Source organism: Aquila chrysaetos, chromosome 5, assembly GCF_900496995.4.
Source record: "Aquila chrysaetos chrysaetos chromosome 5, bAquChr1.4, whole genome shotgun sequence".
In the NCBI taxonomy this organism is placed as follows: domain Eukaryota; kingdom Metazoa; phylum Chordata; class Aves; order Accipitriformes; family Accipitridae; genus Aquila; species Aquila chrysaetos.
In genome coordinates, this window is record NC_044008.1 from 46,514,659 (window position 1) to 46,528,234 (window position 13,576).

The following is a 13,576-nucleotide window of genomic DNA, read 5'->3' on the forward strand; positions in this document are numbered from 1 at the left end:
TCAATAGTGGAAAAGCCACTCTAGGTTAGCAAAGGTAGATCTAATGCTGTTCAGGTAGTTTAAAAAAGAAAAATCCAAGATCAGAATAGTTTCAGGAAATAAAGATTAAGCTGAATTCTGGCAAAATGGCATCTGCATTTTTACCTGCTTTTGGAAAGCTGTGAGCTGCAAGACAGAATCTCGAAGTATGTTAAACTAAAAGGCCATGACTATATAGCTCTATGTAAGTTGTGTGGAGCTTTCCTTGCAGCCCTGTCCAGTTTTTTCCTGCAGAAGGTAGATGAGCAGGTTGCCTCTTTGGTGGAGTATGTATGGGTTTGTCAGAGCGGTCCTGTAATTGGGGTGCCAGCTGCCTGCAGAAAGTCTGACTCCAAGCTTACGGGCAGGTCAGAACATTTCCTTCAAGTGCACGTTCTTTTCAGGGCCTTTGAATCAGTCTCATGAAGCATAAAGGCACAATGTCTGTCCCTTGTCTCCCTCCTTACTGTAAGGAGGAGATTTGGGACTAGCTTTCAGTTATATTGGGATGTGTTGATGATACCTTAAAGCATTTAAACTTGATCAGTTTGATGGCAGTCTTCAAAGAAAAAACACCAGTAGAGAAAAATCAGCCTACACTTGTTGCCATTTGTGTTTGGTAACACCAGTTAGAGCCCCAGGGCACAGAACTGCACACAAAGCTCTTCAGCACGTACACTGCCTAGTTCAACGCAGGACGGCAAGGAAGAGAGAAATAGGAAGAAGAAACAGAGGTGGTGGCAATAGCCTTTGTTGGGCAGGTAGCTAGCAGCAGAGGACTACAGAAGACATCTAGTATAAGGGCACTGGGACTGCAATTACTCATACAAGAGACCAAAGTTATCTGGCTTTTACTTGTTACACTGCACACTTACATTATGACATACTGTCAGTTTCTGGAAGATCATAAGAAAATCATTGTATGCTGTGCAATCCAAAAAAGATAATTAGCAAGAATTGTGGTGTAAACAGCCATTAAAAATTCATTATAACATCTTTTTAACTGTAGTAAACATGTCTAGCAGTAGATTCTCTTATGACTTCACTTGTTATATTTGTTGCCACATACTAAGTGAACTCTTGAACCTGATTTTTAAAATGGTATGCTCCATATAATTGCTCAGCAAGAAGGTTAAGGTTTCTTTCCTTTGTCCTCTGAAAAGGAGGTCAGTGCTGGTGAGAGAGTGCTGGATCGATGGCCATGAAAACCAAAGCACCTGATGGCTGGAGCAGTTACAGTGTGGGCAGCAGCAGCGTGTAAGATCTGTTGAAGCAGTGTGCCTTGGTCCTGCTGCGGAGAAGGTGGTAGCTTGTCACTTGTCTTTTTTGCCCTACAGGAGACAGGCAGAAGCTCTGTGAAGCTTTGGCAGCTGTGCTTGGACACTGTCAGTACAAAGCTGCCATGTGTTTTTAGGGCTTGTTTGGAATATTTAGCACCTGAAATATGCTTCTGCTTCTGTTCAGATAAAGCATATCAAAAGTATTTATTAGCAGCTTTTTAGAATAGTAGGTTCTGTTTCAAGTATTGGCTGTTTTCTGTCTTGATCATATTTCCAACAAACCATCTGACCTTGAGCAAATTATTTAACCTTTGCTTCTTGTTTCTCTATTCACAAAGTGGGAGACGATTGCTTGACTACTTTGCTATTCTTAGTCTGGTTGTTAAATAGTAGATGTTTGTTCTGTTGAACTATGACAAGTTTTAGAACCAGTCTGCCAGTGGGTGCAAGTTACGTTGCCATTGGCATAGCCTTTTTTACTTCGATTGGAGTATAGTTATCTATAAATAGTCAAAAAGTGGAAAGAAATACTAAGATCAGTCCATGCTCTCTAAAATAGTAGTCTTGCAAGAAGCTTGCAGCACTGCCCCTGGCCTTCAGCTCCTCTTCACCAGAACTCGAGGACAGAAATAACCTGTAATTCTGCCTTCATTGTGGAAATACGAAATAGTTCAAATTTAAATGCCATTTTTCACTGTGTTCATTACAGAAGTTGTAACTCCTCTAATCGTTCCGTAGTATATTATTCTTCTATCATATTTAAAGTTTGGTCTGACAAAATATTTTCTTCTTTAAAACAATCCAGAAAAAGCACATTCCCTGCAGGTTTCCCATGGTGAACCCTTTTGACAACTTTAGGCTGAAACTTCACTAACATTCGTGACCTGACAGTAGATCAGCAGTCAGAGAAAACCAGATAGAGAGAACCAAAGTCAGAAAAACTTAAATGATATTCTGTGATTCTGGAGTCTCACGTTCAAATCTCTAGGTTTTCTGGTTCAAGCAAGAGCATGAATAAACTCATGTTTCCTACAACACAGATTAAGTCCTTAACCACATTCTGTGTTGAACTGATCTTTGTGCTGCGAAAAGTTTCAGTGTCTAGTTAGTGTGTCTCAGAATGGAACCAGATGTCAAAACCTGCTATTTTTATTTAAAAAAAAACCAAACAACAGCCCACAACATTTTGGCCATCATGGTTTATTTCACAGCTGTTTGTTTGCTCAGTCAAAATGCCTGTTAGAATGAAAAAGAAAGTTGCATCTGTTCCTAAGAGATCCTTGTTCTGTGTCTTTCTTAGGCAGCAAAAGGACAGATTCATTTGGAGCAGTCTGTGTGGTCACTGATAACGTAAATATAAATGGATCTCTGGTTTAATTTGTTTGCTACATATTTTGTACATTTCTTTAGAGAACTATATATTTGGTAACTGTCAAAGCAAAAGTATCAAAGATCTTTGCTCCTTTATATGTTACTGAAAGTCTTTGCTTAGCTGTGACTTCTGGTTTCTAATTCTTTGTCCTTAGTTTTTCTGTCTCAGAATATAAGATCACTCAGATATTTTGAGTACTTTATATATTTTTGGCTAAATTGAAGCCAAGCTGTGGAAAGAAGTATGAAAGCTGCTTGCTCCCCATCTTCACTGAATCTTCCTTTATTTAATGTGGTTCCAATTACAGGAAATAAATACAACGTGTGAAGAGCAAGAGTAACAGAGGTGGTGCTTTGTGATGGCTTTACACCTCAGTCCTGCAAGCAGTTTAGCACGCTTATGCATTTTTCTGATGCAGCTTCAAGAAATACAGTTTATAAATAGCCTTTGGAAAATTAGACAGTCTTCATCTGGTTTGATAGAACCAGTCAATCAAGGTCAGGAAACTTCAAGCAAAATTGTTACTTAGATCCTTTTTAGTAGCAGAAAAGGATTCCCCAGACATTTTAGATTCTGTATGGGTTTTAAAACTACTGTAGCATAAGCTTTAACAGGCTGCGCAAAGGGGAAATTGTCCAAGATGATGCCAGCGTTGCAGTCTTCCTTTTGATGCTCTGATTCTTTTCCACTCTATTGACCTATTTGGGGCATGGTGGTAGAGAAAATTTACAGTATATTTTGTGGTTTTGTTTCTTCTTATTAATTTCCATACGCATCCAACTTAGCACAAAGAAAAAACTCAGGATGAAGGAATCTCTTTCTTGGTCAGTAGGCCTGCTGAAACGTTCCTCCACTTTCCCAAATTATTTTCTGATTGCATTAAGAAATTTGAAAGTTTTGATACTTTGAACAGTTGTAGTAACAGAGTTATTACTGAATTCATCAGACCTTTAGCACTGAGAACTGGTGGATGTCAACTGAGGTTGAAGAGGAGGTTGTACTTACCGAGGTTGTAAACCAGGTTTTGAGAGTTTTAGAAATGTTTAACAAACTTTTAAATTAAGCAAGACATCATGTTTCCTGAATCTGCTTGCACTGACTGTCACCCTCCATCTCTTCTTCACTGCCACTTCTTCAGTTTTAAGATGATTTTTCTCTAAATAGATTCGGTTTCATCTAATAAGCTTAGGTTTATCTAATTATCACCCAGGTAGGATTACCTCTGTGAACTGCCTGTGACTCCTGGCTGTGTGTTAACTCTCCTGTTTTGAGGAGGTGCTGCCTCACCGGGGCTTCCCCGCAGCCGTCACTGGAAGCTGGAGGGGTTGTGCAGAGAAGTGCTGCCTGTGGCTAGGCGTGGAGAGGAGTGGGTTTTGAGTGAAAACACTGAGATAACATCATTGTCCAGCTGCTTCTGCTGAGGATGTGAGAAAGCCATACTCCTCAGCTGCCTCAGCTCTAGGAATGCAGTCTTGCTGGTGAGAGAGTCACTGGCTTGCTTGCATCCTTTGGAAAAGGCTCTGCTAATATAATCCCAGACAAATTTCTTTCTCTACACATATATCGTCGGGGTGTTTTGTTTTTTTTTTTTTTAATTAGGGTGTTTAACAGATGGGGCCTGTGTAGCAGAGCCTCCATGGCTCAGACAGGGCCCTTCCGTGCAGCCCCTTCCTTCTGCTAGGACACAGCAGAAGTTGCTTCAACTGCAGTGGCCACTGAGACTACTTCAGTATTTTTTGATGAAAGGTTTAGTATTTCTTCTAAAACCTTGCCCTTTATGTTGCACTCTGGCACATTAGATTTGGAAGTGAGAGGTGGTCTTCCACCTCAGTGTCAGACTCAAGGGGTTTTTGTTTTGCTTGGAATGCTTTTGCTGCATGGATTAGCACTTACCATGCAAGGTAATCTCACCCGAACTGCGTCCTTTGGTGTGCTGCTTTGGCATTTACTGTTTAAGACAAAAAGCAGCTAGGTTCCTCAAAGAAGAGGAGGTCTAATAAAGAAGTGCAAATTTTTTTGCAGTTGTTAAATTTCTATCTTTTCATAAATAAATTATTAATTTTCTGTAAATTCTTTCTTTGCAGAACGCTGATCTTTTCAGTAATGGGTTTGTTAAAGGAAAACCCACCAGTCTAAATGCTGTGATTTATGCAGGAAAGGAATAACAGAATTTGACAAAATGCACCCGTTAAGAAATACCTCTCTGGGTATTTGGTGGTCTGAGCACCACTGCTGCATAAGCTGCTGTAGAGCCGTGCAGAAATCAGTGTCAGCAAATTTTAGGAGTTTGTCAGAGGGGAAAAAAAAAAAAACCCAAATGTTGTGGTTTGCTGCAGCTTATAAAAGCAACAAATGCAGTGTCTGCTACCTGGCTGCTGCTGGAAGTGTTTCTCTTGGCTCTGCGAACATCTGTCGCATCGCTGGTGGCCCAGTTCTGTGGAGCAGTTCTGTGGTGGGTTTAGACGGCAGGGATTAGCAAGTTCCCGTGCTCGGCCAGCACCCTTCCCTGGACGGCACGTCCTGCCGGTCCTTGCCCAGAGTCTGGGGTCAGGGAGGGGACCTGTGCGTTGGGTGCAAAGCCGGCGGAGGGGAAGTGGGAGCTCACCCCTCTCTAGTACTGCTGTTAATTTTGGGCCAGCTGAAGCAGAGTGTATCTGGACGGGACTGGGGCGGGTAGGGAGTCCCAGTTTGAAGTGAAGTTTAGGTTTTTAGTTTCCCCACTCTCTATTCTGCTCATTGCTGAAGTCAACAGCCAGGTATCACTAGCTGTTGATCCCGCTCTCTTCTTTTCCCTTGCTTTTGGAAAAGCTTACATTGGCAGTAAGACATGAGTAAAGGAAAAGAGAATTAACTGTAACCCAAAAGCTGTATTCTGACTTAAAAAGGGATCACGTGAGTCTTTGACTCTGTACTGATGGTGCACCACCTCATGCATTGCTTCTGCAGCGTCTTCCCGAAGGAGAACCCATTTGCTCCTTGATGCATGGCTTTACTCACAGTGCTGCTGAGCAGACCTGAGCGCATTACCACAACTGATTTTCCTAGTATTTCGAAGTCCACCTAGCTGGTTTCAGATGACCAAAAGCTAGTTTGTATGTAGCAATCGCTGTTCGCATACACCAGATAAAACTCCCCCTTGTGTCTGATCCCCATCTGGAATCCTCTGGAGCGAGAGTCTGGCATCACTGAGATTCACGCTAACTGAATGGCTTGTCTTCAGTACCTGTTCAATAACTCTGACTTCCAAAGGAAAAAAAAATACATATGTATATAGATAGATTTTCATAGTCTTCATTGAACTCTGTGACGCGTAACTATTAATATATAGTGGATCACAGGATCAGGTCTGACATCCCACATTGTTACAGCATAGCTGCTTTTTGATGCTGCGTTCTCAGAGGTGCTTCATGTGTGCTCTGAGAAGACAGGTTTTCATGTTACATGTCTGGTTATAGAAGTGATCTGTTATTGACATTTTTACAGATTTTGCTTTTGTTGCATGTGAATTTTGTGATGGTGACAAGTGCTTTCTGGTGTGTGATGGTGTGCAAAAAAAAAATGGAAAATCATGTTCTAGTCCCAGAGTGTTCACAGTCACATTCTTTCACATAAGTAAATATTTTCTTGTTTAAAATTATATTATTTAGGAATGCACTGTCAGATGACAGTTTTCAGCTGTCAAGCTCAACTCTGTTTGCTTTTTCTCCCCCTGCCTCCCCTCACCCCCCCCTTTTTTTTTTTTTTTTGTTTTAACCAAAACACCTTTGTTATCTAGCAAGAAGTTGAGAAGTTTACAGACCTAGAGAAACTCTACCTCTACCTTCAGCTGCCTTCGGGTCCCAACAATGGAGACAAAAGGTATGTGTATGAGTGTGTAAATGTGAGCAGCTAATACTGAAAACATACTTTACTTCCTGTGGCACTTATCTGCTGAGGAACCACTCACATGACATGTTTGGTAGCAGAAGTAGCCTTTATTAAACATTGAGGACTCTTCTCTTCCTGAAGATCGGGGGGTTTTTAACTTTGGAATCTTTAGTGCATGAATAGCTTGTAAATATAAACCTCCTAAAATGCAAGAGTCAACAGAGGAAGTGTTTTGCAGCCTAAGTGTAATCGTTCCTTTGCTTTTTATGTAGGAAGTGATAATATAGCAACACAAATGTGATGGTGGGGGAAAGAAGGAACTAATGGTATTTCTGGTGACATTTGTTTGACTAAAGGAGGGTCTAGAAAACCAACCTGCAGATCGCAACATCACAAAATTAGTATATGTTCCCGGTAGGATGGTTATAGACAGGCAGGTGCCTGCAGGAAGCACTCTGAGCATCTGCTGGAAAAGTTGGGAGTTTCCAAAGGGCAGCTGGTAAACTGAGTGGGCAAAAGCTTAGAGGTAGTCAGCAAGGAACAATAGATTTAAGAGGGGAAGTAGATGAACTCTCACGCATCACTGTCTAGTCGCGGCTGTGTATCAGTCAAGAACTGGAGTGTGGAGTCTCTTTGTTAAATTGTGGATGAAAGAGGGTGATAACTGCTGCCCACGCCTCAAGGAATGCCTAACTGTGTGAGGTACTGGCCCTCGTCTCTGGTGTCTCTCCACCTGTGTAGGCAGAAAATTACTAAGTCTTGTAACTGAGGAGGAGCTATGGAGCAAGTCTTCATTGGCACTGCTTCTTCTTTCACTAGCGATCAGATCGCCATGTCGTCCAGCCGTGCCCAGCAGATGCACGCCTTCTCGTGGATACGGAACACCTTGGAAGAGCACCCTGAGACTTCCCTTCCCAAGCAGGAGGTTTACGATGAATACAAGTGAGTGCTCCCAAACTGGATCCATACATATGGCTGTAGCAAGCATAGCTAGTTCTGTGACACTGGCTGTACAGGTACTCCACTGATACACATGTACAAGTGCATATAGGAGAACAAGGCCTTATATACTAATGTACCTGAGAATGTACTAGCTACAGTGAGGCAAACTGTATTCATTATTTCTGCCACTGAAGATAAGACTGTGATGTTTAAATTGTGCGTTATATATGCTGAAGGAAAGGTACAAGTATTTCTTAACAAGTAAATAACTGTATGAATACTGTTTTTGTTTCGTGGATAGAGCGGCACAGGTAAAAAGCACCAGTTACTATCTTACAGTACATTTTGGTCTACTTGTATATACATACGTATATGACTGCCTTAACAAGGATGAGGGGTTGAATTGTTCCTCCTGGAAATGCAGCTATGTTGCACATATGATCTAGCCCACCACACCTTTCTTTCCAGGATAATGCATAAATATTGGACCTTCCTGCAGCAAACCTGATTTCTACAGAGGCACGATATATCTGAATATGTATGAAAGCAGTAACCAAGGCCACTGTGAGTCTGTGTTGTCAAGTCTCAAAGCTACCATGTAAAGAGAAAGTGATTAGTAGCAAGGGAGAGGGAGCTGTCTGATGGAAGTTGGATCTGAATTCATTTACAGAGCATTCCCTACAGGGAGGAAAAAAAATAATCATCCTCAGCCCAGTTGCTTGAAGATGAATAACAGATTTATGATCTAGTATGAATATTTCCATAATCTGAACGATTACAGTAATTTGCAGCGAGCTGAATCCCTTCTCCTAAGTGCCTACAAGATTCAGCCCTTAGTAATTGTTATGGCAGGGTTGCCTTCTGCAAATACCTCCTTTTAATTAACTCTCTCTGGTCAAGTTTTTTACTCTGACTGAGCTGAAATATGATGGCATTCGCTTGCCTGGGGTTGATAAACATGCACACACCTATTTCTGAAATCTTGCCATCGACTTGAGTGGTGACGCAGCCTGGAAATACAGCCAATGGCACAGACGTGCTGGGGTGGCCAATCCCCAAGCAGCAGCCGCTTGCGCAGACACAGCAACAGCGGCAGCTGCTGTGCGGGAGAGAGATGGAAGCGTTATTCTTAAATATATTTCTTATTAAATAATTTATGGCCTGCTTCAGCAACAAATCTGCTTGGCTTCCATGCTGTGCCAAGCTGCAGATGCCCGGAAAAATCATCATCTACAGATTGTGGAGTGTGAAATTTGGATGGCTTTTGTATGTAGCTGCATCAAGTATTTGTGTATTGTATTTTTTTTTTCCCTAACAAAATAAGGGTGGTAAGCAAATATTCAGGAAAATATCAAATGTTTGGAATCTGTTCTCCTTTGAAAGCATCTGTTTTTAAAACATTCAGTTTCTTTGAATATTTTCATGAATTATTCTTGCACACCAAAGGAAAAGAAGTCTTGGAGTGGGAGGTGGGGAAACAGGCATATAAATAGATAAGAGAGTTAGTTTTGATAAGTTTTTTTTTTTTTTACCTAAGGGTGTTAAGACCTCTCAAAACTCACTTCTGTCATATTAACAAGTTACCATTTCTCTCCTCTATGTGCAAAGATAGATGTTGCATGTGCTCACAGTGAGCACGCTTATGCACTCTGCACATATAAATGAGAGTCACAAGGCTTCAGAAGAGTGCCGCATCATACCAGCATCTCAATTCCTGCTGTAAATTTTGGTCAAAATAAATCTTGTAAAACTACTGGCTTTCTGTGTCACCTTTCATGTATTTTTTTCTATGAAGAGGGAAAGACAGAAGCTTGCACTCCACACAAGTCCATCATTGGCAAGTGTTGATAGTGTTTCCAGCTCCTCCATGTTTCAGTAGCCTTTTCTCGTTGAGCTTATTCAACACAGTGACTCTTCTGTTTTCTTACTCTTCTATTGAATTGTGAATTCATGTCTCTAACTGGATAAAAGTAAATAGATTAATCTCCCTTTTGAAAGGGATAAAATAAATGAAAAATGCATCATAATATAAGGCAGTAGCACTTGGGAAGGTTGAGAGCTTGCAGCTGAATTTCAGAAAGGAGGTAGGCGAGAGCTAGTTCACCTCTCTTGTTGGTGCTGTGATGCTGCCTGCACTGACAGAATATGTTGGGCTGTAAGAAGCTGTGTTTCTGTTGGGCACACACGGTTTATCTGCCAGCTTCCTCTGGGAGTTATGGGGGAATACAGTCTGGAAAATATTATGGGAACTCATGGGGAGCTGCCTAACAAGTTACCTAGCCTGCAGAGAATGGATGCTGCTTCCCATCAAATCCTTTCAATGTTTTCTTGTAAGTCAGTTTTACTTGGGTATCTTCTCCCTATTAGTAAATGCCCTTCTGGAGGAAGCCAGGTGTAGATTTAGCTGAGTTTAGAGAATTAGGATTTTGAGTTTAAGTGCAGTCCTGCAGTATTTAGGCAGACAAAAATCCCTGTTTGCCCACAAAATGATTTGTTGAGCCTTCAGTAAACACTTGGGTCCTCTTATCTTGCTTATACTGCAGTGACGCAAGGAAAGTAAGTCATTCATATTTAAGTTTGGTGCCCTGAAGTTTCACTTGTTATGCTTAATACGGATTAGGAGGTCTTTGAGTCATCCTGTATCTCTTTCCTTTAGTCTGTAAGTCATTAATCCTTGCTTTACTGGCTGCTGGGCCACTTGATGCCACCTGATGCATCTGTTATGTGCGCTAAGTGTTGAGAGTATTAACCAACAAGTTAAAAGAAGAATATTCAGAAGGTAGCACAGAAGAGGGCAGTAGGTATAGGAATACCATGTCTGTTAAATAAAAGACACAAGATACATGCTAATCTTGTTTGATAGCACTTAACCAGTGTTTTATATAAAACTCCCTGATAGGAACAGGATAGGACCTATTGTGTTGTAAAGTTCAGTCCGCTGCTGTAAACAACTACCTATATATTTCTTTTAAAAGCTGATCAAACTCAATCTAAAGCAGTTGTTTCCCACCTCTGCTGCTGCTTCTGCGAGTCTGACCTGCAATTTCATTTCTCTAATGGTTTTCAGACACCTGGTTTCCATCTTACTTGATTTTTTGGACTCATTTCTATGCCAGTATTGTTCATCAGCTTAATGAGAGCCTAGCTCTTCCTCAGGTTCTTCACTCTAACCCATTTGTAGAGACCAGTTGTTTTGCTTGATTGGATAAGCCAAGATCTTTGTTTAGTTTCATGCAATAGGTTCTTCATCGTTTGCTATTCATAATGTTTTTTTCTGCCCAGGAAGCTATGTAAGCTAAGCTGCATAGCTTGACTTCTTCATTGGCTTTTTGGTTAATCTTTTTTTGTGGTTTAATTCAGGTGCACTCCCAGTGTATTTTATGTCCTGAGTACATTTAATTTTAAGATCTTACCAAAAAAAAAAAAAAAAAAATCCTTTTCTCCTTATCACCTAGGGGAGCTCTGTACAAAGGAACATAAGCAGCCACGTGTCCATTGTCATTCTTGTCTCTGCATAGACCTACCCTCCCCCCATCTGTTTCCCACCCATCCTTCAAATAAGCAAAACAGCTCCTGGGCTCAGCAATGTGCCAAGAGTGCAAGTAGCAGAGAGAAGAGCTTCAGGGAAGAGACTCCTGGTGCGTGTTGTCAAGTCAATGAGAGACCACAGATGGACATGGAGGGTTCTCGGCCGAGCCAGGAGGAGGAGGGGCCATATGGGATGATCTGTCTGAAAACTCAAATTACATGATAATAATAATAGCTCAAAAATCACAAGCTTGCAGGAGCTGCCAGTAAGGATACGAGGGGACCACGTAAGTGTACGCTTTGCTGCTAGCAAGTAAGTGTCTTGAAACAGATGTGCTAGACTTGAGGAACAGATTTATTTATTTATTTATTTTCTCCTAGGGAGGGAATAATTTTAACTTAAAAGTTGATTGATTGGTAGGTCCCTAATCCAGTTGTTTTGCCCTTTTTTTTTTTATTATTTTGTTTTGCTGACATTGTTGAGTTTCAAAGATACTGTTGACTGTGGCAGAGAAATTCAGAGCGCCCTCCTGTGCATCCTAGTTGAGACTTAAAGTCCTGTAATCAGCATCAGTAAGTGACAAAGACCCACCTTTTAGGAATTCTCAGAATATAGTTAAAAACCATTGGAGCCTGGCAAGATGCAAGGGGAAAAAAAAAAAGCGCACAGAGATCTATCTGTTACACATAAAGCAATGTCTGATTCCTGAGAGGGAGCAGCGAGGCAGAAGTATTCCTTTTTATTAACTTCAAAGGGACGTATCCAGAGTCCGGATTCCGTGACTGACATGCATTGAAATGAGATATGTTGGTATATAAATTGGATAAAAACCTTCTTGATGTCCCATACAGAAACCAGACTAATGGCTGACTGTATACCAGGTTGTAGGCAACATCTCCTGGTTTGGGCGGAGTGGCTGGTAGCTGGGGAAGGCGGACGTACACAAGCTCTGTAGGGAAATGTCAGAACCAAATAGCATAAATCCTGCTGTTTATCACCATCAAAATCATTACATTTGTGGTGGTGCTTTCCAAGTGGAGCATACCTACATAAAAGCAGCAGATACTTGCTCTGTAATAACTAATATTTTTACAGAGAAAGTAAATGCAGTGGAAGTATCTCAAAAATATATACTGCTTTCTATAGAGCTACAGTTTTCAGAGCAGACATTTTGACTGGCTGACTTGGATGCAAATGCCATCGCTAATTGTTACTGTTTTTACTAGGTGATGCTGGGAATGAAACAGCTGTTTCAGGAGTCCTGCTTTTTCTTTCTTTCTTTCTTCCTTTATGAGCAGAGATTTGTTTGCATGTACGTACCCAATTAGAGTAGCAGGCAATGTGGTGTATGAAGTTACTGGTTTTGTGCTCTCCTGCTGATGCCCACACATGATCGTGTACAGTCACCTCTTCATGGGAAAGGAGATCATTGCTATCTGGTGCTGACCTTGTGACTGTAGGAAATGTGAATGAGAATGCTTTAATGGTATGTTTTGGGCCTTAGCACGTTAACATCTGTGAAATACCACGAGGCTCTTGAGCAAAAAGCAATATGGCATTCATGTCTTTGTGCAGCCTTAAGCACTTGCTATGTAGGTAGACCTTCCAGAGCATTTTCTGGTTTTCTCCTCTGCTTTCACATGTTTGCGATTGTCCAGAACGTTCACATTTTGCAGCCAAATCAATGATTCTTGTTCTCTGCCTCGAGATATTTTTTAAATATCTCAAATGTTGACACATCTGAATAGATGTTGAAACAAAATTTCTTCTGCTGTTTTTGAGAACTGAAGACAGATAACAGTGCCCATTTTACTAGAATAAGTAAACTTAGCAAAATACTTACCTTTTGTTGCTTTATTCCCCTATATCATCAGGTTGTATACTCAGTCGCACAAAGATCTACATTTGCGGAGGCAGTTGAAATCTCTGTTAGTTTAGGACTGTTAATGAATATAAGGATGTCTATAATTAAGCAGCTCTCTCAGTTCAGTAGTGGTATGGTGGTAAGAGGACTAGGTCCTCAGTACATGTTTACGTTACGCCTATAAAGGATGAAGCTGGTTTCTTGGGAAGGTATGTTTTATTAAATTCAGTTCTGTTAAGCTCTATTAAATTGAGGTTGTGTAGGCAGAATCTTTCTCTGGACACTGACAAATCTCTTACCTACTGCTTTTCAAATATTCCTGCAGGACTTCAGGCCTTACCACACACAAGCTGTACTTCTGGCTAGAATGATGTCTCTGCTTTTATTATGTCCTAAAATAAGTGAATTGAAACATATGCTTCAAACTAAGTTGTGGAGTAAATCTTAACTGTGCTCTCAATAATGCCACTACTTGTTATGTCTCCACATGACTTGTCTTTGAACTCAGTAGAGAACAAGGCAAAAACTGTGGTATTAATAGCTCTGTTTATACATTTTTAATGCATACAATTCGTTGTGGATAACTTCATTAATGTTAAATGTGGTTCTAAATATGGATGGGTATAAGTGTTTTCTTTTGAAAACCTTTGATGTAGTCTAGCATGCAGGCTGGCCTCTTGTATTAACTTTGATTCCATTCACGC

The 13,576-nt window shown here is 40.8% G+C and overlaps 1 protein-coding gene across 3 annotated transcripts in view; it reads left to right on the forward strand.

The window, feature by feature from the left end:
* The window catches only part of RFX7 (regulatory factor X7), a 53,811-nt gene that overhangs the window by 25,228 nt on the left and 15,007 nt on the right, over window positions 1-13,576 (forward strand). For 2 of the 3 annotated variants that reach the window (XM_030013673.2, XM_030013676.2), the window contains 2 exons: window positions 6,446-6,528; window positions 7,357-7,479. In XM_030013673.2, coding sequence (XP_029869533.1) covers window positions 6,446-6,528; window positions 7,357-7,479 — 206 coding nt within the window. Of the gene's footprint in view, window positions 1-6,445; window positions 6,529-7,356; window positions 7,480-8,856; window positions 11,295-13,576 lie in introns of those variants that run through there. The other variant, XM_030013675.2, reaches the window with a different exon arrangement.